Source organism: Marmota marmota, unplaced genomic scaffold, assembly GCF_001458135.2.
Source record: "Marmota marmota marmota unplaced genomic scaffold, marMar, whole genome shotgun sequence".
NCBI lineage: Eukaryota > Metazoa > Chordata > Mammalia > Rodentia > Sciuridae > Marmota > Marmota marmota.
In genome coordinates, this window is record NW_026000101.1 from 11927836 (window position 1) to 11953686 (window position 25851).

General features: G+C 41.1%; 1 protein-coding gene across 4 annotated transcripts in view; it reads right to left on the bottom strand.

Annotated features, from left to right (window-relative positions):
- The window catches only part of LOC107147750 (myb/SANT-like DNA-binding domain-containing protein 3), a 137840-nt gene extending 112010 nt beyond the window's left edge, over nt 1–25830 (bottom strand). Inside the window, exons 1-3 of one of the 4 annotated variants that reach the window (XM_048783299.1) lie at nt 23601–25459; nt 23181–23409; nt 13444–13894 (exon numbers count right to left, since the gene is read on the bottom strand). In XM_048783299.1, coding sequence (XP_048639256.1) covers nt 13444–13861 — 418 coding nt within the window. In that variant the 5' untranslated portion in view covers nt 13862–13894; nt 23181–23409; nt 23601–25459. Of the gene's footprint in view, nt 1–5431; nt 6587–13443; nt 13895–23180; nt 23456–23600 lie in introns of those variants that run through there. The other 3 variants (XM_015492261.2, XM_015492262.2, XM_048783300.1) reach the window with 3 other exon arrangements.
- Between the last annotated feature and the right edge of the window lie 21 nt (nt 25831–25851).

Genomic DNA, 25851 nt, shown 5'->3' on the forward strand with positions numbered 1-25851 from the left:
GGAGGGGAGGGGAGAGGTGGGGAGGGGGGAGGGTGGAGGATGGGAAAGGCAGAGGAGCACAACAGACACTAGGATGGCAATTTGTAAATCAATGGATGTGTAACTGATGTGATTCTGCAATCTGTGTATGGGGTGAAGGTGGGAGTTCATAACCCACTTGAATCAAAGTGTCGAATATGATATGTCAAGAAATTTGTAATGTTTTGAACAACCCACAATAAAAAATTAAAAAAAAAAAAATTGGGAGGGCAAAAAAAAAAAATATTCACTTTCTCTTCTCTCCCTTGTAGGAGGAGTCTGCTTCCCCTCCCTGGACATCAGATTCAGCCGTGTGAATTGTTTTGGTCAAGGAGAGGTTTAGCAGATAAACAAACTTGAAATGTCCTACAATTGGATTTTCTCTCTTTTTCTTCTTCCCTAAGAAGAGCTTCCTCAGGAGAGCTATGGCTCCTTTGGCCTGGGATTCAGAGTGACTACAGATCTGCACCAGCCACCAAATGTTCCAATGGCTGAGTGCCTCCAATCCTACAGAAAGTGTAATACTAGCCCATTCCAAGAAATTTTTGTAGACTGTGGATAGGAGAATGGGAAAGTAGCTCAGTAGTAGAGTGTGTACCAAACATATATAAAGCCCTGGGTTCCATCCCAGCACACACACAAAAAAGAGTCTAGATCCATGTGTACCTTACCAGCAGAGCACCTGCTCTGACCTAAGCTGCTGCAAGCTGAACCAGATGATTAAACAGAAAAGGAACTGTAACCTTCTACTGCTACTCACAGTATTTTCACTACAACAAGTATTCTTTTAATTTAAAAGAACCAAACTGTTAAGTAACAGGATTTAGAATTTTTACCCCAGCAAACACACAGAAGAGAAAACTAAGAACAGAACTTAATAAAATCTCTTAGTAGTCACCAGGAATTTACAAAGTAGGACCATGATACCAGTTAGAGACCTCCTTACTTTCTCAGCCCTCTAGAGAATATACATGATTAGTCCTTTCTCCCTATACCAGCAGTGATATAAGGACATTCTACAAGACTAGAGTCTTGGATCCTCCCTTTCACAAGTAGCAGGATCACCCTTTTGTCCACCTCAATCAGTGCCAACAGTGAGGGAAACTTCACGCACATTCGGGGCATCTGGATAATGAAGATACAAAAGTTTTCCACCTAATGATGATAAAGTGCACCATTAGGTTAATAATCAGCTTGTAAGCCCAACAATTATATTGAATAATAGAGGTTCAGGAGATGTGTTCTTTTAAAATTTTGCATAAATCACACTTCTATAAATTGAATCAATGTACTATTTACTATTTATAAATTGCACCAATGTACTATTTAAAGAAATGTCAACATTAAGGAATGTTGAAAATCTTTCATAAAGAAAATCACTGCACTCTCGTATTTGTTATGGAAGTTTTACACACTGGCCATTCCTAAACCATGGAACATCTGGAGTACTTCCCCTGCAGGGCAGCCTCTCTACAGGAGGGCAACCCTATCCCAATGACAACAATAATGTTAAAATGCTTGACATCATTTTTTATTTTAAAAGTTCTTTACCAACATATACTAATCTTCACAACATTCAAGGGAGGTAGATAAGTATTACAACACTTTCACAGATGGAGAAACTGAGACAGAGATTAGTAGATTGTACTGAAGGGCATAATATATGGCACAACTGGAAAAAGAATCTGTTGCAGTCACAGGTCACTGATGACCTTTCCCACGTTCTGAGTCCCACTAACACAAAAGTATCAGGTGGAGCATGGAAATGAGTCATCCATGATTTGGCTAGCTAAGGCTCAAAGTTACCTTGTTGATACTGGATGCTAACCATGCTGTCCTTTGGCAAGCATTCCCCACACATTCTCACATGCTTCCACCTCCAAATGGGAGAGGGGAAGATGCTCTAAATACAGAAGGGGCTAAAGAAACAGGGTGGGGAAGTAAGACAGAAGAGAAAACCCAGACTGATGTCAAAGCAAGGGAAAAGAACAATAGGACCAACTGGGAACCGGTCCAACAGAAAGGAAAGCCACAGTAGAAATGAAGTGTCATTCGTCTGAAAAGCTCAGGCATCCAGAAATGCTATTAAAAGGGTCATTCTTAGCAATGACATTACAGAGCCATTCCTCGTGGCTTTGCCAAATATAATTATCAGGTCGTTCTGACATTCCCAGGAGGCAAAATCATTCCTTTCCTCTGGTCCAGACCAAGTGCTGATATAATTGACCTGACACTGCAGAAACTGTTGACAACTCAAATGCACTCTCCCACCATGCCACCTCTCTTCCTCTGCTCTGCTAGTCTCTTCTGAAACAAAATGAAAACACATCTTAAGATTCTCCATGCAAAATCCTAAGATATTTCCTAAATCTTTGATGCATCATAGTGTAGGATTCCATGTTTGATTTTTGTAAAGAGGCTGTGAGAAGCATACACAGGAATACCAACTCCTCCCAGCCAATGCTCCTTGGTACCTTTTCTGATTGTTCTAGCATGGAGCCAGTCTAAGAGATGGTGAATGGCACACCACAGGCTGCAATGGAAGTATTGATGGCAGAGGCAGTGTTAAATGAGAGGGGTGACCCAGGACCCAGCAGGGAGGGGATAGTGTCAGATGAACAGGTGGAAAGTGACAACACAACACACGCAGGTGGAGAGACAAACATCAGAGCAAAGATTTGATAGCCCAAGAAAAGATGAGTGGAGGTCCTGGCTGAGAGGCTGGCAGTAGCATTAGTTTGTCTAGGCCTTTCCTAGGTCAGAGCCCAAATACCATTCCTCCCTGTATTTCAATCACAGCATCATTTTTTCAGGCATCTAGCTTTAACACCTTGCCCCTCATTACCCCCCAAAAGCAATTACAACCACCAAGCCTTACTGATTCCACTTCAGCAACATCCTTCACATTGGTCTCTCTAGGTTTTATTACACCCTTCTCTGGGTCCTCCTCTCATCTCATCCTAACCAGGATCAAACCCTCCTACCTGATATCCCCGACTCCAGTCTTCTCTCACTCAGTTTCATCTTCTAATCTTCCTCCTGGAGTTCAGTTCTGATCACGGTACTGCCCAACTTGGAAATTCCTATGCCTTCATTGCCTCCTATTTATGTGTCTCATCTTGAATCTTCAACTGGACCTTGCATCTAGTGAAATTCCTATGCTTTTCCACCTGCCAAAATGGCAACCCTAAAGACTTATTGCAAATGCCACCTCCTTCACGAGGTCTTCCTTCAAGCTTCTTAGTTCCCTGCTCTCACCTACAAGTGTGCTTGAAGACATACACTGACCAACTACGTGAGAGCTCTCTATAAGCCTTACCTCCTAACTGGGCTGTGCCCATGATTTGTCCTAGTAGGGGATAGTGAACTGTGTCTTAACATTTATCTGTCTATTCCCTACAATACCTGCAAAGAAATGGTTATTGCATTTCCATATCAGGTAATGAAGAGCTCAAAAATGAAATAAGTTGGGATGTTGTGTACTTGTTCATAAATGAATGCTATAAGAAGTATCCTAATGTGATCTGACTCAGGATAAAACAAATCCATGATATAGCTTCAAGGGAAGGGCTGAGGGCAGGCAGGTGGGATTTAAAAGACCTGGGGCTGAGGTTCTGCTTTGCACTTACTAGCTGTAGGCTTGGTGCCAGGTCGTTCTCAGGGCATCATTTTCTTTTGCAGGATTTCACAGGATTAAGAATCAAATGAGACACATTTGTGAACTCTACGCAAGTGGTTCTCAATCCCAATTATGCACCATAAACACCTATAAGGCTCCCCAAAACTACAGAGTACCAGGCCCCAACCCAGGTGAACTGAATCAGAATCCTCTGGAAGTGGGACCCAGTGGGATTAATTATTTATAAAATACTGCTTCTAATGCATAGTCAACATTGCAAACTACTGTTATAAAGTCATAAATACCATTAACAGTAGAGGAAGGTGCTTTAGGCTGCTGGCTTAATTATCCTTTATTTGTTCAGTTAGAAATTAGCTCAGTGCTTTTATAGTTCAATTAAAATATACTACTGTATGCCAACATTTTGTGTGTTGTTCTACATTGTTGTTTGTGTGCCTAAGTCATAAATTCTTACAGCAAGCACAATAACCAGCCCACCACTGTACTGCCCCCCACCTCCTTTTTTTTTTAAGGTTGATAAATTAAAACTTCATAGGGTCATCTACACCCTTGCTACTCAGAAGTGTGTTAACCAGTCAAGCAGAACTGGTATAACCTGGGAGCCTGTTAGAAATGCAGAATCTCAGTCCTCACTCCAGAATGTGCATACTAACAAGATGAATTAATAGGTGAAACAAAGGCAATCTTTTCTCAGTTCCTATCTGTGTTTAGGACCTGCTGTTCCCTATCCTAATCCTGAAGGCATGGAATGGGAGGAGGATGTGGAGAAGGTCTTTCATAGACCACTTAAGCTTGAGACTTTAGGATGCTTCATTCTCTAAAGGGTCCATTTGATTAATTAAGGACAGAAATCCTTATAAAAGTATCCTTCCTCTTTTAATCTTCTAGTCTTTCATTATAGGATCTAAAATAATTAACCAATTCTTCTAAGATATTTAAAATATGATGCATTGTATAAAGTAAATTGATACCCATTTACCTTCCATCCAGAGCACAAATCACAGTCCAGATGTACCTTACAGAACTTATAGTCCCCAGGACTCAAATTTTAAAAAATTATCAAGGACAGGAACTTAGCCATTGCAGATGATTGTTCCCCACTGACCCAAGCTTTCCAGGCAATCATGATGTAGGCTGATACTCATCCAAATTACACAAACCAAATCATGGCCAAGGAGTTGAAGCAGACTCCAAACACTGTCTAGCCAGCTCCCTTGTTCTGTGGACAGGAAACGCCACACCAAGAACTTAAGGTCAAGTAGCAGCTTAAGGCAGAGCCATGCTTGGAACTCAGACCCCCGACTCCTAGCCCTACCCTACCTTATAAAGCCCCTGCTGCATCTACTCCTCCTTCCCCACCACAAGGCCTTGAAATTTCATTATCAGAGATAACTGATCTGCTCTGCACTGAAGTGTCACTTTGTGCCTTTAGGACTGCTCCCACTACTCCTCTTAGGACTGTTTTTACTACTAGGTTACAGGAGCAGCTGCACACAACTCAATCAAAATATCCATTTATCAATCCATACTTCTACATATGTAGATAATGGAATCTTAGAAAGGCAAGGTTAACCATGTAATGGCAACTCCACAGCATTACTATTCTCTAGCACCATGAGCATGGGGAGGGAAGAGCTTTTTCTTGGGAGACTGTAAGCAAGGTGACCAGGAACTCAGTAGCACAAAATTGGGAGGAAGGAGACAGACAGGACAAAAAACAGGGGCTCAGTTGAGAAGGTAGCACCTTTAAAAAACATACACAGTGTGACTATAAAATTCCAAGTCTTTTTTTAATAAAACAAACATAACAGTGTAGAAACCTAAATAAACATTTCTCCCTCAAAGTTGTTACATCCTTAGTTCCCAACAAAACTCTCTACTATTGGAGACAGTATTTGGAATCCCTCTTTTGGGAAGAGCCTTAAAAGGCAGTTTATGAGCCACATTAGAAACTATCCTTTCAAATGCTGGGCTTTTTGGAAACAGAAAATCCACAGTCAGAGGATGACACTGGAAAAAAATGAAAGAGGTGTTGCAGCTTTTGCAGAAATTCCTTAAAGACCTCTAGCAAGTTCTGAGTAATAACACAGCCACTGGAGAAACAGGTGGGCACCCTGGACAGCCACTTTCAATGGGGAGAGCATTCATTTGATAGAAAAATTCTGCTGTCTGCCTAAAAAAAGAAAAAAATCAGCCACACTCCTTTATAGTCACACTTGCATTTGATTTAAAAAAAAAATACAACACTCACACATGGTTCTTATATGAATTCTAATTAAGAGACAATACATTCAGAATTATAGCACTCAGAGATAATTTTCAGAAACTATAACAGCTTCGTTGCCACTTAAGGGGTACATAGGGTGCAGCTGTTTACCTGAATGTATTCTTAAATAAGTGACTACTACCACTCTAATTTTCCTAGTTGTAGCTCTGTTACAGGTTACTGACCGCAAGTTCATGTTCCAGATTTCCTTTGCCAACACAGATTAATTACAAGGGAGCCACCCCCAAAGTCTTAGGGTGAATTGGGAAAGGGCCGGTTAAATGAAGAAACAGGCCATTCCTTGGTAAAAGTTTGTAGTTTTCTTTCCCAATACATCTTCTTTTTATTGAGAACTTCCATTTTTATCCTGTGTTCCTCCTCTGCCATCTCACACTCTCGCTCTATCTGCTGGATTTTGGCCACATGCACCTCATTCATTTGTATCAGCTGCAGTTGTAAGATGGACATTTGTTGATGGTGTTCTTCCTCATGCATCTTTTTTAAAGCACCTTCCTGAGAGGTTTTGCTCCTGTAGTTTTTATTGGCTGTTATTCTGACAGCTGAACACGAGGGTTCAGGTTGAGAGGTCCCCTCACATACTGGAAAATGTATGAACTCTTTCTCATCATCGCACAGTTCTCTATTTGAAACAGCAAATGATTCTGAAAAACAGTAGCAGAAAACATGTTCAAAGATTTTACAGGCAGAGAAAAAAGTCAATCCTAGCTCAAATGATAGGATGCCTCATTACAGGATGGGTCTAAAATAGTGCCTACTTTGGCTTTCATGTCTATAGGAACCTGGCCACACCTGACTTTTTAAAAACCCCAGGAATCAAAAGCAATTTCCCCTTAATAATGATAAAGGGTTTTGTTATGTTATTTCTAGAACTGCAAACTGTGGGCACAGTGGTCAAGAATGTACTTATCAAGAATCAGAGAGCCTGTGATGATGATACAAATCCTAAACTGAAATGTGCACAACTCTGAGGAGGAGACCACAGTACAGGGCCAACCACAAGGGTCTTCAGATGAAGTTCTCTATCAGACTAATCACCTTTTGCCAGTTTCTCATTCAGCTACAACACTTCTGCTACATCTCCTCAGAAGCATGGTTGCTGGTTGCTACTTCCTGTTCACAGGCATTAGCCCTCATGGACATCTTACGAATGCTCTTCCTAGAAAGAAGAGTCTATAGTCCCTGGCTTAGCTCCCTCCCACACCATTTCTCTTCCATCTCCTGCACCTGACTGTTACCACTGCACTGCTATATGGGGCCAATATTCAGATCCCAAGGACACTTGTCAATGTCCCCCTTACTTAGCCTCTTCCTTGGTACTCGACAATCCTTGAAATTTCTTTCTTCCATTGGCTTCTGGAGCACCACTCTCTCCTTGGCATCTTTCTAGTCTCCTTCCTCTCCAATTGCTGCTCTCAAGTCTCCTGGATGTACTGAGACTCCTCTCCACCCACCTGTTACCATTTTATATTCCCCTAAGGTTCCCATCTCTGATTTTCTTCTCCATCCACCCTTAGTAATATCAAAATCTGGTTCCAACCTCCTTTTATTGTTCTTACTTTACTCTTCAAAATACTTTGTGCACCCTTTAACCCTACAAAAAACTCACATTCTTGAAAAAGTCATGCTGCTTTTCATAATTCTGTCTCACTATTCCCTCAGCTTGAAGTTGGGCTCACTGCCCCCACCCCGCCCCATTCCTTTTTCAACTCCTGCTAATTCCTACTCATTCAGGACCAATGCTGCTTGCTCTGTGAAACCTCAGATCTTTCCTTTCTTTATAGGTACTCCTCCTACAGCACTCAACATGCACCAGGCTTTAGTCATCTCTTTTATCATTGGGCACAAATTACTTTCCAGTACACAGTAGATGCCTAGTAATGTTTATTGTGATGAACCCTTGAATACAAAAGGAAAAGAGCACATGGATGCAAAGGATGCCACTTTTGGTAGGTGCCATGTTTACACTGATATTTTTATAGGATAATGACATTATTGTCAATTAGAGAATTTCAATAGGGGAAACCACTAATTCCACTAACCCATGGAGTTGTCTAGCTGTGACTCCAAGGCTTTCTTGAGAAGCTTTACATTTCCAATAATGAGAATCTTCTCCTTAGAGAAAAGTAATACCAATTTATTAAGAGTTGATTACATTATTACGTCCACTCCATTATTCTGGAAGACAGGATGCTGGGAATGTTAATTGCTACTGGGGGAAACTTAATTCGTGATACTCTGTTAATAAAAGTAAAATGGATACTGTTTAGATTATTTCACTCCAAGGGGTAAGGTAACAACTATAACTAGTTCCTAATTAAGATTAAAGAACAGGTAAAAATCTTACTTTTGGAAGATTAGTTTTAAAAATGAGAGAGAGAACTTCTGTGCCAGAGATAATGAAAGGTCTCCCTAGGACTCTTTTCCAACTCCAACAGCTCTGGCCTCAATTCAATCCCCTTCCTTTTATGTTCCCACTGCCTTCTGGGCCCTCCTCTGACCCAGAGGTGGTTTAGCTACCTACCCTTCAGGTTTCTGAATACTCTGAGCCTATTACTCAGGGAGAACCCAGACAGAGTCTGGGACAGTGCTGGGCATGCAAGAAATGCATGAGGGATGAACTGGCTTCAGCAGATCATGTCCCTCCCCGCAACACATCTATGGAGAAAGAACAGTACTCCAGAGCGGGTGACTGAAGCACAGGACAAAGGAATGGGAGAGGGCTGACAGGGAGGACAGAGGACCTGGGGTACAAGCATTAACCACAAAGTCTTACCTCACCCATTTCCCTTCTAGTCTTCAATCTGAAAATATTTTTTTGAAGACTGGACACATTAGACATTTTCTGATATCTCTACCCTTGTGGCTTTTAAATTTCATTCCAGAGGATAGTTCTAGATATTCCTTTGAGTCCTTAAAGTTCATCCTCTCACAATGCTGCTGTTGCTACCAATTTCTAAATGCTCACTTTCATCTCAGCAATTCTAGGCTTTGGGGACATGAGGAGGAAGGGGAGAAGGAAGAGGAGGGGGAAGACAACTACCATTTTCTGAATGGTGAAACAGGTATGGAGTAGTATTTTACAACATTTCCTTATCTAATCCTTATAACAACACTAGGAGGGAGGTATTATTATAGAAAATCAAATACAATTTCCAAGGTCATTTGGCTAATTGAAAGAGCCAGGATCCTAATACAAATCTACATGACTCCAAAATCTAAGCTCAACCTCTTCAACTCAGCCTCCCACGACTCTGCTTGCTCAGTTGATCACTTACATACTGTAAAATACAGCCCCAAATTTGTATCCACTACAAAGCCATCTATTACTAAGAATATCAGTATGTATTCCAAATTTTGATCTCCAAAAGTTCTCTCTGAACATTCAAACAGTATATTCATATCTGGAAGCAAACAAATAACTACTTTAAGACTATTCTTTAAAATGAGCACTAACAAACATATTTTCAAGAAAGACAGGCCTCTTGAGAAGGCTAGCATAGATAGGAATTAAAGTAGGAAACCCAACTTTCAAACATGTTAGCTCCAATTAATAAAAGCTAGTGTTCAGATAGGAAGAATATTCCCCTAATTGGAAAAAGGCTAGCCTGGGAATAGCAACCTGCTACAAACACACACCACATAATAATCTCTTTCCCAAGTAAAACCAAACCAACCAAAGTAGAAAACAACTCAATTTTATGCAAAAAGGTTAGGAAAGCTTTTCTGGGACTGAGAACACAGCCAAGAGGGTGTTCTTTCACTTGGGCTTTGAGTAAATTTAGCATTAGCTGGAAAAGCCTACACAGCAGTGAAAGGCTATGAGGAAACTGTGTACGGGCCAATCTGCAATTCTCAACAGAACAAAGGAAACCAGATTATGGAGAAATGGATAAATGAGATAGGATGGATGCATATTATGAGAGATAATGCCATAACTAAAAGAAATGATTCAATTCATATACAATGAGAATAGATCTTAAAAACATTATCCTAAGTGGAAAATGCAAAAGCAGAGATATCTACAATTTTTCATCTATGTAGGTTAAAAATACATGCACACAAAACACATGTGAAATAATACTCAAGCAGACTAGACTAATTTGGGTATAGGAGAAGAGAATGAAAGTAGGGAATAGGGATGAAAAGGGGATGAACACATAACTAATACAAAAGAGGGGGTTTTCACAGACCAATAATGTAGTTGTGCCACGACTGCAAATGAAACTCAGCCCTCTGTACCTGAGTTCCCACCCCAAAAAATGGGATTGGATTAAACAGTGATGTTTATTTAAAAATATTCTCTTTATTTAATTATAATAGAGAAAATAAATACATATGTAATTAAATATAAATTATGCCAAGATACCTCAGAGGCTTAGTTTCCTTAAATGTATTGGACTATCATCTTATTTCCCAGTCACTCCTAGCAAATTTTGATGGCTCCCTTAGTTTGTTCTCCACATCTGATCCCCAAAGATAATGGAAAATAAGTTTCAAGGCCATATTATCACAGATCACAAAATGTGCAGGGTGTAAACTGTTTAATATGTTAGGGAAAAAAATACTCACTTTTTATTTTTATTTTTTTCTTAAATTCAAAGTCACTGTGTTCAAACTGCATTTGGACATTTTGTACAATTTGGACATTTTGTATAATTTGTACATTTTAAGAAAGTCCTTGGCAAAGCTAAGAATATCCAGGGGACAGTGATCAAGATGACACAGTTCATACTGTCTCATATTGAAACACAGTTGGAGGGAGGCCCCTAGTGGAATACTGCTAGGCTCCATCCTGCCTCACATTTTTATAATAAATTCCAGCAAATCTCTGAGCCCCTAATTCTGTTAAGAGGCACCCTGTAAGACGTTATAATAGAACTGTCAATAGAAATAGAATATATTACATAATTGATTTTAAATTAATTTTAAATTCTAATTTCTGTAATATTAATCCAATATATCTAAAATATTATCATTTAAATATGTCACCAATCTAAAATTTAATGAGATATTCAACATTCTTATTGCAGTACTGTTTTCAAAATGTACTATTATGGCACATCTGAGTTTGGTCTACCAACTCATCAAGTGCTTATGAGCCTCATGCAGCTTGTGGCTACTGTACTGGACGGTGCAGTGTTAGAGATAACACAGGTAAAACAAACACACACACATAGTCCATGTGTCGAAACACACAGGAGGCCAGGAGGGCCATAACCATATACAGCAGATTTTCAACCTTTTCTCCTCCAAGTCCCAGAAGGGATGATTGACAATTCTAATCTTTTATTTTTTGTTCTTTCTTTCTTGAAAATAAATCGAAACACAAATGGGTGGAATAACCTCACAGCTGTTTAATGTGTAGAAAGAATTCTAACACCTTAATTAATAGTACTAAGAGATGACTTTGGGGACACTTCCCAACGGACTAACCACTAAGGTTCTCCACTGTGGAAACAGAAGTAGACAGGATTTGGTTGGGCGCCATGGAACCAGTGACCCAGGTGCCATGGTACAGATCTGTAATCCCCGCAACTCAGGAGGCTGAGTCAGAGGGATCACAAATTGAAGTCCACCCTGCACAATTTTGTGAGACCCTGTCTTAAAATTTAAAAAGGGCTGGAGATGTAGCTCAGTGATCGAGCCCTCCTGGATTCAATCCCCAGTACTGGGTGGGAAAAAAGCAGGAGCAAAGAAAAGTCTCCATTGTTATATAGGTATAAGCATCTAATTTAAAATAATTTTATTTTACAAGTGATCTCCAGCAAACATCACGACAGGAAGGACATTAAGAACCTATATTCATTCTCTTCTTGCTGAAAATTTATAGAGTGCATTATGAGTAAATGAATTACATCATTTCTTCTCAAAAAAAAAAAGGAGGGGCTGGGGCTGGGGCTCAGTGGTAGGGCGCTCACCTAGCGTGCATGAGGCACTGGGTTCAAGCCTCAGCACCACATAAAAACAAAATAATGTGTCCGCCTAAAATAAAGATACATAAATAAATAAATGGGTTTTTTTTAAAGGAAAAAAAAATTGTGGATGAACTTTCTAGATCCTATCCCAGATTCTGAAAATGTGGACATAAGACTGTCCCCTAAGGATGACCCTATAAAATCAATACACCAGAATCTAGAATACAGATTTGCAAAATAAACTGAAGGCAGTTCACCCCAGCATCTTCCTCAGCAACAGAGCCCAGGGGACACAAGCAATGTGGAAAGCCAGAAAATCACTTAAGCTGATTCGCTTTCTCCACCACCTCAGCACTACTTCCTATGCTGCCTTGCAGAGGCTAAACAGCTTTGAGGCCAGCAAGAGGGAGAGAGATCAGCTGAAGATAGAAGCATCTACAAAGCAAGAACCCTGTCGTTCAGCAGGCCCAAAGAAACAGCAGGGAGCGAAAAGAGAGTTAGCAGAGTCTATGAAAACACTGTCTGCTAAGGAGCCAGCCTGGCTTGGGAACCCAAGAATCAAAACCGAGGCACTAGGCGCCTGCAGTGGAAAATGATGCAAGAGGGCCATTACATTAACCACTGTGGTTACCTAACTGGCTCCCTGAACTTAACCTCAGCTAAATGTTCACAAGCAAACTTTTGATCATAGTTTAGCTTCCCAGTGTGATCTGCCTATAGGAGAGGAAAAAAAAAAAAAGAAGTGCTAATCAAAAGCATGTATTTGGTTCACTTGGTAATTACTTTTTTCACTCTACACAGATAACATTCTTGGTTTCAGATAGTTTCTGGTAACTTTTAATTAACAGAAGTCAGTCCCTCAGAGCTCAGTCTACTCTGGGGACACTGACAAGTGAATTTCTGATCATGCAAGCCAAGAACCAGATTTTCTGGGGCAAGTACTTGCTGGGTCCTTGGAATACCTTATGAGTAACACCCAGAAACATTCCTCTGCTTCATAGTGACTTTTGCAAATTGCAGTGAACAGGTCAATTCATATATAATCTTCAATTGTATTATTTTCCTTTACTGGAATTATGTATGACATATTTGCTTTTGTCAACAGAAGCATATTAAAATAAAAATGTTTTTTCAAAATCCCTAAAGTGCTACAAATTAGAACTTTAGATCACAATATTATAGTGGATAGAAACATGGGATTTTAATTTGGATGAATGCCAAATGGATGTTTGCTATTTTATATTAATCTCTGTACTTTGTCTTTTAAGTCAGAATTGAGAGGCTTACCACACTGGTTTGTTCATAACAGGTCCTCAAAACATACTGTTTGAGAAAATAGTGAGTGAATGAATATAAACCCTCATCAAATTCTCTTTAATATACTGGAAATGGGTTGACATAAGCAACTGATATTTCTCATTAATAACAGCTCTATTAATGTAGTCCCTAATTTTTCCTTATGTTTAAGTGATAATAAAATCTCTAAGAGAGATGGCAGAAGGATTTAAACAAGTACTTTTGTTTTATGCACTATATGACTTGCATGTCAACACATTCCTCCCGTTTTCAATTACAAGCGGTACCTGGGGCTGCGGCATCAGGATGGTACTCCGGCTCCTCCTCGGGCGGGCTCTGCAGAAAGTACAGCTGCTCGGGCAGCATGCTGGCGATCTTCTCCTTCCCCAGGACGTGGGTGCTCAGCAGTGGACTGACGCTTCGCTTCACTTTCTCTCTCCTTTCGTGGGCCATAATTTTTTTGGTCCGAGCCTTGATGTTCTCCCAGCACTTCTTGAGCTGTTTGAAATCCCGCAGCGACACGCTCGGCTGAGAGTTGTATTCGTGGGCAAGCGCTTGCCAGGTCCGCTGCTTGAGGGCGATAGTTCGGGCATCGCTTTTCTTGCACTCCAGCACATATTTGTACTTTTCTACCAAAGCAAGCAAGATGCTCTTTTCCAACTCTGAGAAGTATTTGGCAGGTTTTATAATTTCGTTGTTTTGCATTTTCCACTCTGTTTCTGTGGGCCGTTAGCTATCCTGTAAAGGGAAGTTTGAAGCAAAAATTACCAACTCCGGCAATAAAAGTGCTGGCAAATCACTTAAGCTTAATTCCTGACTTGATTCTCTTGTTGGAAGAGGATCAGTACTTTCTTTTCCATTAATGTTGAATAACGAGATTCACAGGAGAATATTCAGAAATTTACTAGGAACTGGATTTTAGACGTTCCAAGATTTTCTAGTAGGTGCTTTGTCTTAGTCATACTATGAATATTTTGTAACAGAAAAAAAAGAAAAGTAAAGTTGAACAACTATGTGGCACTTTGATTTCTTAATTTATTTCTGCTTAATGTGAGGGAATTGATTATTCCCCTCAAATCTTAATGTAAGACAGCTTTGGTACTAAATGGCTTTTTCAAGTTTTTGTCACAGATGAATATAAGAGAAGTCATTGTGCAATCAAACAGAAGGGAAGATGTAAACACTATGAAGATTTCAGAATCGTAAAGAAATTACTCCAAAGATCTGATATTTCCATCACTATATCTGTGACCTTAGGTCATGCTCCCAGAGCAACCTGAGATTCATCTTTAAAATAAGGGGGTGGAGCTGGGCAGTGGTGCACACCTGTAATCCCAGCAACTTGGGAGGCTGAGACAGGAGGATTGCAAGTTCAAAGCCAGCCTCAGCAACTTAGCAAGGCCCTAAGCAACTTAGCAAGATCCTGTATCAACATAAAACATAAAAAGGACTGTGAATATGGCTCAGTAGTAAAGTTCAATCCCTGGTATCAAAAAAAAGAAAGAAAAAAAAATAAGGGTAGAATCTGTGATCCCTCAAGTCTGAGGGTCAATTTTAAAAGCATATAATCTTATGTAAACTATTTCTATAATTTAAGAAGTGAAAAGGTCCTGCACACCTAGAGACTGAATCTACTGTCCCACCTTAAACTGAAGGAGCCAAGGGCTAGAAAGAAACAGGAGATTGCGCAAGATCATAAAGATGGTGACTTGGAAAGTCCAGAACCTTTTTTGTCCCTGTAATCTGGTGTTCTTAACATCATTCTACAGCTATCTTTTGGGTTCTTGCCTTGAATGGCTCCAAATCTTTTAACCCCTGAGGCCACCCTGCCATTCCCCTACAGAGCTGAGTCAGCATCTTTCACACACAAGGTGCATTGTAAAGGTCCACTAAGTCTGAGACCTGTGTGTGTGTCCCACATCTTCTAATCAGAGGAGGCTCCTATAAGCTCAAACTCTCCACTGGGATAGAAACAGGTGGCTAAACAATGCTGATGGCAGCAGTAGAGTGAGCATTGTCTGTCCCTTTGCTGGAAAGGGCCAACCTTCTCCCAAAGCTTCCTGTGTTTCCAGACCTCAATCTTTCAGAGTAACAGGCAAGCATGGAGATAATGACGTGGTCCATTCAAAACTGGCCAGTCCATATCTAAAGAATTAGGAAACAACTTGAAGGAGTCCTTTTAGCTAAAAGTGGGACGGTTGGAACAAGAGTGGCAAGTATACCAAAATTCATTATTTTCTCCATTTTTGAGTATGTTTGAGAATTTCTACAATAAAGAGTCAGAGTGAGGAGAGGCTGTGGCTTTTAAATGTATGGTACACTGATTTAAAATCACACTAGAATATGCCAGCTGTTTACACACTCTACCTGAGAAGTTACTGTAATTGGATCAGACTGAGGCTGCAGAGGACCAGGCCAGATCAGAGTTTTGAAACTGGGGTCAAGAATGCAGACTTTGACACTAGGGCAACAAAAATCTATCAAGGTTTCTCATGATGAACTGCCTCATCCCAAAAGTTAAGGTTCGAATGGAGTTTTAATGTGATCAGGGTCTCCACCTACCAGGCACCCCTCTTCCCAGTCACACTGGGTACATTGGATATTAGAAATTGAGAGATTTAAACACATGTCAAAGGCAGGTTGGCCCTAGATCCTAAGCAATGCTAAATGAAAGGACATTTATCTTTGGGCGAATGTGTCCCTATACCCTTAAATTCCCAACATGTGGTTTGATCACATTACTCTAATTTCCCTACAACAAGACCCTAATGCAGGCCCCTTCTTCCTGAAAGATCCTAAATTCATTTTTCACCTTTGTCAATTCTTCCATTCACTACAAAGAAATGTTTCCCAAACTGAAATTTATGAATGCATGCCCTACACAATCTATCTCTTCTATAAAGTCTCTGTTTCAAAATGTCCATGTCCAACTTACTTTCTGTAGTTTTTATTATGAAATCAAAGGGTACACTGAATGTTCTTAAACCACAAAGCTCCAAGAGCAAGTTCTAACCTGATTCCCGATCCCAACTCCTCTACCACAGAAATGTCAATATGATAATTTTCTGATGCCCCAACTCTTTAAGAATTTGCTACTAAGGATTCAGAAAGCTCTGATCCACAGGGGGAAAAGCGATTACTCTCTATTTTGTTTTATTATATATAAAATGCTATTTTATATGTACTTTATATGTGTGTGTATGTGTACATATATATTACATATACTTTTGAAATAAATCTTTTTCCGATTTCAATGATTTCTTCAAGAAAAATTCCTAGAAAGGGAAGGGTTGCCATGGAAGATGAAAATATCAAATATTTTGTGATAACCATCAATTTGTCCTTGTAAAATTCTGTACCAACTTACATTCGTACTAACAGCACGAAAGCATATCTGTCTCCCTACTTCAATTACTCTTTTGGTGTTTGGTTTGTTTGTTTGTCTTTAGTACCAGGGATTGAAATCAGAGGTGCTTAATCACGTCCCCAGGACTTTTTATCTTTTATTTTGAGACAGAGTCTCATTAAGTTGTTTTTGACCTCACTAAGCTACTGAGGCTGACTTTGAACTTGTGATCCTCCTGCCTCAGCCTCCCAAACCACTGGGATTATAAGTGTATGCTTTGCTCTTATTGTTAACACATTTTTTTTAATTCTATGCTATCTGCAGAGGTAAAAACTGTCACTTTACTGTCTAATATTATATGGATTGCAGCTCTCAAGCAAATAAGCCACATTCTTAGGCAAACCCCTGTGATACTTGATAGAATTGAAACTACGCAGAATTAATATCAAGCAATTTAATAATTTTTCCTCACAATGTGTGCAGTCACTAGCTGTTATCTGGCAGTGGTGAACTTGGGGGGAATCTCAACTTCACAAAGGATTTTGCCTTAAGTGTGGCCAATGGGGTGTGCCTGATAATGGCAATGATGTAATAGTAGATAACTTTTATTGAGCTCTTACTGTGGATTACATGCTATACCACATGCTTTTTTTCTAATTTTAATTTTTTTTTTTTTTTTTTTTTAGTTTTCGGCAGACACAACATCTTTGTTTGTATGTGGTGCTGAGGATCGAATTTGGGCAGCATGCATGCCAGGAGAGCGTGCTACCGCTTGAGCCACATCCCCAGCCCTATACCACATGCTTTATATCATACAATTCTCCCAAAAATAGCTCAAGAGCATCATTTGTTACACCTCAATTTTTTTGCTTAAAAAATTACAGTACCAGAAGAAATTATGCAACTGCTCTCAAAAACAAATACTAAGAATTACCAAAACCTAGGGACCATTAATAGTCTATTAACTAAACTGTTATTTAATCACTAAGTAAATCCAGACTTACCAATTTACTTCGTTTAATTTCTTAGGACAGCAGTCCTCCCTGGGCCCTGTGGTTGCATTCCATAGGACTATAAAGGGATTCTAGTACAAGCCAATATAACCCAAAGGTTCCCTATAGATTCTCAGCAATCTTATAAATAGGTTGTTTATGTCTACTAGCCAATGATTATTTCCATTTCTCAGAGAAGAAACCTGAGGCTCAGTAACTTGCCACAGTAAGCTGCAAGACCAGGATCCTCAGGTCTGAGCCCAATGCCCATGCTCCTCCACTTAGTTCTCTTATTTCAGACCTAGTGACAGCCTCTACTCCCTTGCTCAAATTATGTCAATTAATTAGCAATTTAGTTGCCAGTTGGCAGAGATCTGGGTAGGGCAACTTGGGGAGTGGTGCCTGCTCTGCCCATCTCCATTTGTTGGCTCTTCTCCTCCCTGCCCCTTCCCCACCTGGTTATTCCTCTTGCCTTCTTCATCTCCTCCCTCCATCTCTCAAACCCAGGCCCCAATAGCCCCTGCACAGGGTACCTCACTCACCCCAGAGTTCCAAAACAATTTCTGCTGTTGATTTGGCAAGAACCATGTCTGTAAAGTAACTGTAGAGATCACATGGAGCTTGACAATGGCCCACATCCCAGGGAAACTCTAGCATTCTGCTTGAGCACCCGAAGGACAATCCTCAGTACAATAGTGCTTCCCAAGGTAAGAGTTCTCACCAGCAAAGTTTATTAATACTAACTTCCAGGCTGGAAATCCTATTCTAGCTTTAAAACTATTCAGCAATGTCCAGGATTGGCTACAAGTGACAACGTAACAAGCATTTCCTGCTGCATCAGTTTTTATTAGAGATAAACTAGTCTTCCCTGCCCTCTAATTCTTTTACACCTGCTATTCAGCTAGATAATACATTACCTTTTCCTGTGCATGGTTGTGGTCCAACAAGCAGCTCAGTGACCCTCACAAAGTGGACAATCAATAAACATTTAATGAATGCTTACATTTTTACACAGGTGTAAAACTGCCTATCGTGTGTAAAATATCACACACAAAAACAGAGTACACTAAAAGCTGCATTCAGTTAAAAATTATCAATAAAATAACAAAATCCAAATACAATGAAAGTTTCCCTTGGATTTGGCAAAGAAAGAAAGACCCATAGACAGGTTTAAATAAAACAGTACAATTCTAACATCATAAAAAAAATAAGGAGGAAGTGACTAGCACAATCCCCAAAACACTAACACTGAGTAAACTACCAGAAGATTGTAATAGGTACATTTAATATTATACCTTAAGGCAAAAACCCAGGTGTGTAAGCACTGAATTTTTGTGTGCTCCCAAAATTCAAACACAGCCCCAGTGTGACTGTATTTATAGTCTGAAACTGTAGGAAGTAGTTAAGGTTAAATTAAGTCATAATTTTGGGGCCGTAGTCCTATGGGATTAGTAAATGCTAATAAGTGTTAAGAAGCACTTATAAGAAAAAACACCAATTGTGTGGTAGCATAATCTCAGTAACTTGGGACACTGAAGCAGAAGGGTCTCCAGTTCAAGGCAAACTCAGCTATTTAGTGAGATCCTAAGCAATTTACCAAGAATAAAATAAAATAAAAGGTCTGGGAATGTAGTTCAGTGGTAAAGAATCCCTAGATTCAATCCCTAGTAACCCCCCCCAAAAAAAGAAGAGAGATCTCTCTTTCTCTCTCTGCACATAAAAGAGGCCACTTGAGCACACAGTGAGAAGGCAACCACCCCCAAGCCAAGAGAAAGGTCTCAAACAAAACCTATCTTGTTGGCACCTTTATGGTGGACTTCTCATCCTCTGAAACTATGAGAAATGAAACATGCAATCTGTGACATTTTGTCATGGCAACCTGAGAAGACTAGGTATGCTCTCTAATGATTTTTTAGTCAGCCAAGGGTGAAACCAAATCTTGAAGTCTGAGCAAAGACTAGAGAAATTTGGCAAAGATTTTGCTTCTACTTCCTTTGGTAGAAAAAGAAGTTCTTTAAAGTTAATGGGCATTATAACTGAAGAGCTGTGGCCCCTTGGCTTAGGCAGTTGTCAAGATATTAATGAACTAGGACTCCTAAAGTAAACTTGATGCAGAAAATCTGGGTTCAGTTCTGGCCTTCAGCACCCACTTGACTGTGTAACTTTAAATGAGCCAGTAATCCTCCAATGCTTCATTTGTAAAACGGATTTTATGCCCCCCAACCTGTCCTACTCCCTGAGCACCACAGTCTTTCAATGCAAGTGAAAAACAAGCATAGATTAGAACTTCAATAAATTGTAGTTCTTTTCCCACCTCCCACACATATCAGACTGTTTCCAAAAGTAGAACAGTGGTCTATATGCCATATATATATCTCTCAACCATATACTTATGGGCTTTTTATTTCATATACACACAATTCAACAAATATTGAATGCATGCCTGCCAAAGGCTGAGCGCTGCCCTTAAATACGTGAGAGATAAAAGCCAGCTGAATCCTGCAGCCTAGGAAGAGCACTGGCGTGCATAAATCGACATCTACAGCCAGCAAGAGGCAGGCTGAAGCAGACAACCTAACAGAGGACCACACGCCTTGGGTGAAAAGGCAGGAGAGGGAAGAGGTGAATCTGCCTTCTTCATGAACAAGAGGACATTGTGCTAGACCTGTAAAAATGAACAGGAGATGAGCAGGAAGAGTAGGAGGAGATACTTCAGAAAAAAAAAAAAAAAAATGGATAAAAAAGGGCCTGGGGCTGGGATTGTGGCTCAGCAATAGAATGCTCGCCTAGCACGGGCGGGACCCGGGTTTGATTCTCAGCACCACATAAAAATAAAGGCGTTGTGTTGTGTCCATCTACAAAAAAGACTCTCTCTCTCTCTCTCTGAAAGAAAGAAGGAAGGAAGGAAGGAAGGAAGGAAGGAAGGAAGGAAGGAAGGAAAGCAGGCAGGCAGGCCTGGACTCTTGAGTGGGACAACGGTAATGGAGAGGAGGTACATGCCAAGGACTGTTATGAAGGAAAGAATGACCAGGATGTGTGTGTACACTAGGGTGAAGGATAAGGCAAGAGCAGGGCAATGGAATGCATGAGGATTAACCTGTGCAGGAGTCAGCGGGAATGGCATTTCTGAAGGTGGATGAGGAGATCATGGTCCCATAATGATGTAACACAACACAGTGCACTGTGGGACAGGCTGAATCCTGTGGTATGGTAAGTAGGGTGATAGAGATGAGCCTGTGGACACTACTCCAGGATGGAGGAGGTCCAAGAATAGGAATCTTAATTCCTTAATTCTCTAGAAGAGAATTAGTCTTAGAACAAAGCAGGGCCACAACTTGAGAGACTAACAACACAGGGAGAAGTGGTAGGTGAGCTGGAGGAAATGGGGCACCTATTCCCCAGGGTATCTGCCAGGTAGGGGATCAGTTTGTTCTCAAATGATAAAAGCTGTTTCCTATCCTCCTGACTCAATACCTCAAACCTTTCTTTGAAACAATCTAGAGCCTAACATAATAAAACTTAAAAAAAAAAAAAAAAGGATCTTAGTCTAATCCTCTTACTTCTATGAGGAAACTGAGACTCATAGCAAAATAGGGGCTTCTCAAGGCCTTGTAACAGAGGAAAGACTCCAATCGAATCTTCATGGTTTGTTTGTGGGCCCTCTCCCCTTTTGGAACTCCTTCCCATCAAGATCCCCTTTGCGCTAGGTTCCCCCAAGACTTACTGATTATCCCACCTACCACAGTTTGAATCTGAGTATCCTCCAAAGGCCTGATCCCCAGCTTGGTGCTGCTGAGAGGTGGTGGAAGCTGTAAGAGCAGAGGCCTAGTGGGAGCCCTGCCCCTTCCTCTCTTCCTTCACTTCCTGGTCATGAGATGAGTGGTTTTGCTCTGCCACATGCCCCCACCACAACGTGCTGCCTTGCCACAGGGCCAAAGCAACAGGGCCAACCAATCATGGACTAAAACCTCTAAAACTGTGAGCCAAAATAAACCTTTCCTTTTTATAAATTGACTGTCTCAGGTATTTGTTATAGCAACAGAAAGCTAACATATCATTTGAAAACTAAGGTCATTGCTCTCAACTCTGCCAACTCATTTTGTGACATTAGGCAAGTCCTCTTTCTTCCCTGTCAATTCCTCATCTCTAAACTAAACTCTAAACTATTTTAAAAACTAAAGGGGGTGTTCCCTGAAGTCCAATCCAGTGCTGGAGTCTCAGCACTACTACTGACACTACTGATTTTCTGCAATCAGACTTCTACAGCTTGCTGCCAAAGATGTATGGGTGGTATTTTCTGATTTTTGTGAGGCCAGTGGAGCTACTGGCCAATGAAAGAAATGATCTCACACAATCCTGCTATTTGCTTCAAGGCCCATACACAGATTTAATTCCATAAGTTAAGCAATTCCAGGTAAAATGGCTAAGATAGGTGATATGATCTGTTTTCCACAGCTCTTTGAAGAGAACTGGCTACAGAGTAGAAACTTTTTTCTTTTTTCTCCTGTAGTGCTGGGAATTGAACTCAGGGCCTTATGTTTGTGAGGCAAGCACTCTACCAACTGAGCTATATCCCCAGCCCCAGAGTAGACACTTGATAAACACTTGTGGAATATATGTAGACCCACCTGCTTGCCATTTATAATTTTTACTAATTATATAGCTAGATGTTCTACTATGTAAAATTTTTCCTTTTATAAGGGATTCATCATAAAAATATCATTTTATGGCTTATTCTTATAAATACCATCACAGTCCAAAAAGAAGTAGAAATGCCATTTTTTTTCAAGAGCTTCATGACAGCCATGAGCCTTCCAGATCTCATGTGATCTTCACATGTTCAGACCTGTCTGCCCCAGGTGGCCACTCCCCATGTCCTCTCTGCCCCTCCACCTTCTTTCTTTGCTTTTAGATTTTCCATTCTTCAACCCAGTACCAAACTTGCCTCTCATGTGTTCCCTCCTCTTCCCCTTGCCCACCCATCCCAGCAGCCATGTAGTTTGAATAGTTCATCTTTACCATCTGTGTCTGAGTGCAACTCTGAGCAGAACCAGCCTTGTATTTAAAGGCAAGAGCCCTGTCATCCCCTCCCCTGTCTTCCCACTCTCTAAAATCCAGATGAGGGTTCTTAAAAGTCCTAGCTCCTTCCTTTGCCTCCCCAACAGCTCCATCCTAAACCACCCCCACCTAGTGACTTCCCTGAAATGCTTCTGAAATCATATTAAAGCATCCTCCACAGAAAGCACTCCCAAAATACAGAAGGTGCCCTTCTGTAGGTGTTCCCACTCCAGCTTGCTTCTCTTACTGAGGACACTCTCCTCCACACCCACCACTTCAGCTACAGCCATTGGCTCTTGGGTCTTCTCTAGACCATGGGTACCATGTATTTACTTCTTACCACAGCACTCTGGGAATTACTCAGCACTGGGATCTATCCACATCAAAGATCTCCCGTTTGAGGCTTGGGACTACATTTCATGTGTATCTTTCACATACACAAGAGGCAGTGTTTGTTCAAAAGAAAGTGAGCTATCAGGGAGAACCTCTCTCCCAGGTCCTATCTTTTCTCCTTAGCATCAATTGCAGTGCCAGTTATTTCCCAACCACCTCTATTTAGCAGCCCAATATGGGAACCTCATAAATCTTCAATTCTCCACAGTCAAAAACAAACTAATTATTCCCCTACCTCTCCTTGATGTCTGATGAGTTCAGCCACATCAAGTTGGACTTCCAAAGCAGAAACCTCAGTGTGTTCTTCAATATATGCAACCAGATGTCAACACAGTGTATGTTCACTCAGTATCTATTCCCTCTTCTCCCATTCTCATCACCCATGGCTGAGGTCAGACTCTCATCTCTAAAATGATCTCCCAAACTTCTAGCTCATATTCCACACAACCATAGGAGGGATATTCCTACAACACAGTAATCAAGCCACAGGTGTGTTTGTATACCTCTGACATCTTTCCCCCTCCCTAAATGACAGATAAATCCATATTGTCACTTGGTGTTCAGGGACTTTCTGGATCTGACCCTTATTATAGCACCCACTTCACCACCCCTCCCATCCTCTCAGTATTTTTCAACTTAATCAGATTAAACTCACCTCATGCCCTTGACTCTGCCATGTTCTCATGCCTCTTTGCACACAAGGCTTCCTCTGGCTGAAATCTTCACCCCAGGGTTCACCCAGGACCCATTTCCATCCTACGAGGATCAGCTCCCATGTGATTTTTCTGAAGCCTTCCTCAACTAATGCCCAGGCTGTTGTGTTTGTTTAATTTATAACAGCTTCCTTTTAAAATGAGTTTGAAGCAGCTTACAAACTATGCACACACTGCGGCTTGATTTTTTTTTCTTGAGAGGAACTATCAGGGCAAAGACAAGATAGAGTACAAGAGATAAAAGCTAGGAGGTAATGGAGCACTCAAAAGATCTGTCATAGGTCTCATATTCATCTTGTTAGCAGTACACTGGCCCCAAGTCTCTTATCAAATGAATTAGCTACTCTTCCATGAGCCCACTACCAACTGTGGATGCCTGGGAGTACCTCTCATATTTTTTTGTAACTTGCTCTTCATGTCGGTCTCCCTCCTGGACTGGGGAATTTCTAAGGGCTAACTTCTGATTCATCTCTGAATCCCAGCATGTAGCATATGACTCAGCACACAACTGATGCTCAGCAGACGTTCGTTGAATGGACATGGAAAACAGTACAAGTGCTTGTTGAGTTCTCTGCTAGATATTTGAAAAATAACATTATTTATCCTCAGGAAAAAGTTACGATGCTCAAAAATGGCAGAGAAATGAATTTGAACCATATATCGTCTATCTCTCCAAAACAATTACTCTCCACTATGCTTTGTATTCACCACCACATTGTGTTCCCAAATATCCTCTGTTCAAGGCCTAGTTCAAAATAAAGCACACTTCTCCAAGAACCTGTTCACTTGCCTTTACTATAGTCTTGCCTGACTTTCTGCAGCACTTATGTAAGACATCGGAACAGGGCAGACTGTCTTCTTGGTAACTGCAAACTGAAGTCTTCCAGGTACTCTGCAGAGGGTATGCTGAAGCAGCCAGCTTCTCTTTCCAAAGCATTCCCCCTAGTGTATCCCTGGACTTTTCATAGTTCAAAGTCTTCCAGTTTTCTCCATTCCAAAATGAAACTCAAAACAATCTCCTGGGGCCCACTGCTTCTCTAACCAAGTGAATGTAACTCAAACACCCTCCTCCATTACATCAATTAGTCCTTGGTATTTTAAGCGTCTTATTAATCTTTAGCCCTGGTGAGCATCCCCATCTCCTGAAACACATTATAAGAAGTGCAGGCATCACAGAAGGGACAAGGACACTTTAAGAGGCCTGCATTCCTTCTGAATACCCTTTTGTCCTGCCCCAGAGTAAGAAGAGACAACCTGTGATCTCCCTGGGGGCACCCGCCCCTGGTTTCTAAAGGCAGGCTGGAAGACTTAGTCCAGCATGCTGCTGGGAGGATGGGCTGAACCCTTCTCCCTTCCTCTACATTGTCTCTAGGGTTTTAGGATTCTTCCCCTCCACTCCTATCTCCAAATTCCCATAGCAGTCCTCAATCCTAACTCAGAAACTATGCTTTTTAATTAACGCTCAACAATTTCCTGGGGGACATATGGTCTTTTCTGACATGCTGAAATGCACACCTCATGGCCCCCCTATTATTATCTTACCTCTAGTTTTAAATGTGTGATAAATATATCCCTGTATCCTATAACCACTCTAAGTATGGCAAGAATATCTGTACTCTAAATGTTACCACACCTAACAAACATCCATTCTCCAGAATCAGAAGAGCACAGCTAAATTCTTCTGTTTCCTACTTCTAAATAAAGATTTTTCATGTAATTTACAGTAGCTATCTCATAGCACCAGTGCGATGATTTAATGAAAATTCATGCCAGCTGCTCCATAGAAAGTGCTCAGAATTAAGCTATTATCCTGGACACACATCTCTTTCACAATAGTACCTGAGGAGAGGTATTACATCACGCCCCCCGCCCCCCAATTACAGAAACGGCAGCCCAGGTTCGGAGTACAGGAGCTTCCCCAAGGTCAGTCGGCAGGGATGATGCTCTGCCTTCATCCTTCGAGTGGGGGGCTCTCTCCTCTTACACCCCTGGGCAGGGCACAGGGGGTCTCAATGGAGACAAGTATGGAAACCCGGAGAGCAGAGCGCGGCGTGCGAGGAAGCCGGGGCTGGGAGGACCGCGGCACTGCAGGTCACCTGGATTCTTCCCCAGCGACTCCCGACCCAGGGGTCCGGATCCCCCAGCTCCAGGAGCACCGCTGAGCCCGCGCCCCGGGGCTTTGTACGCAGCAGG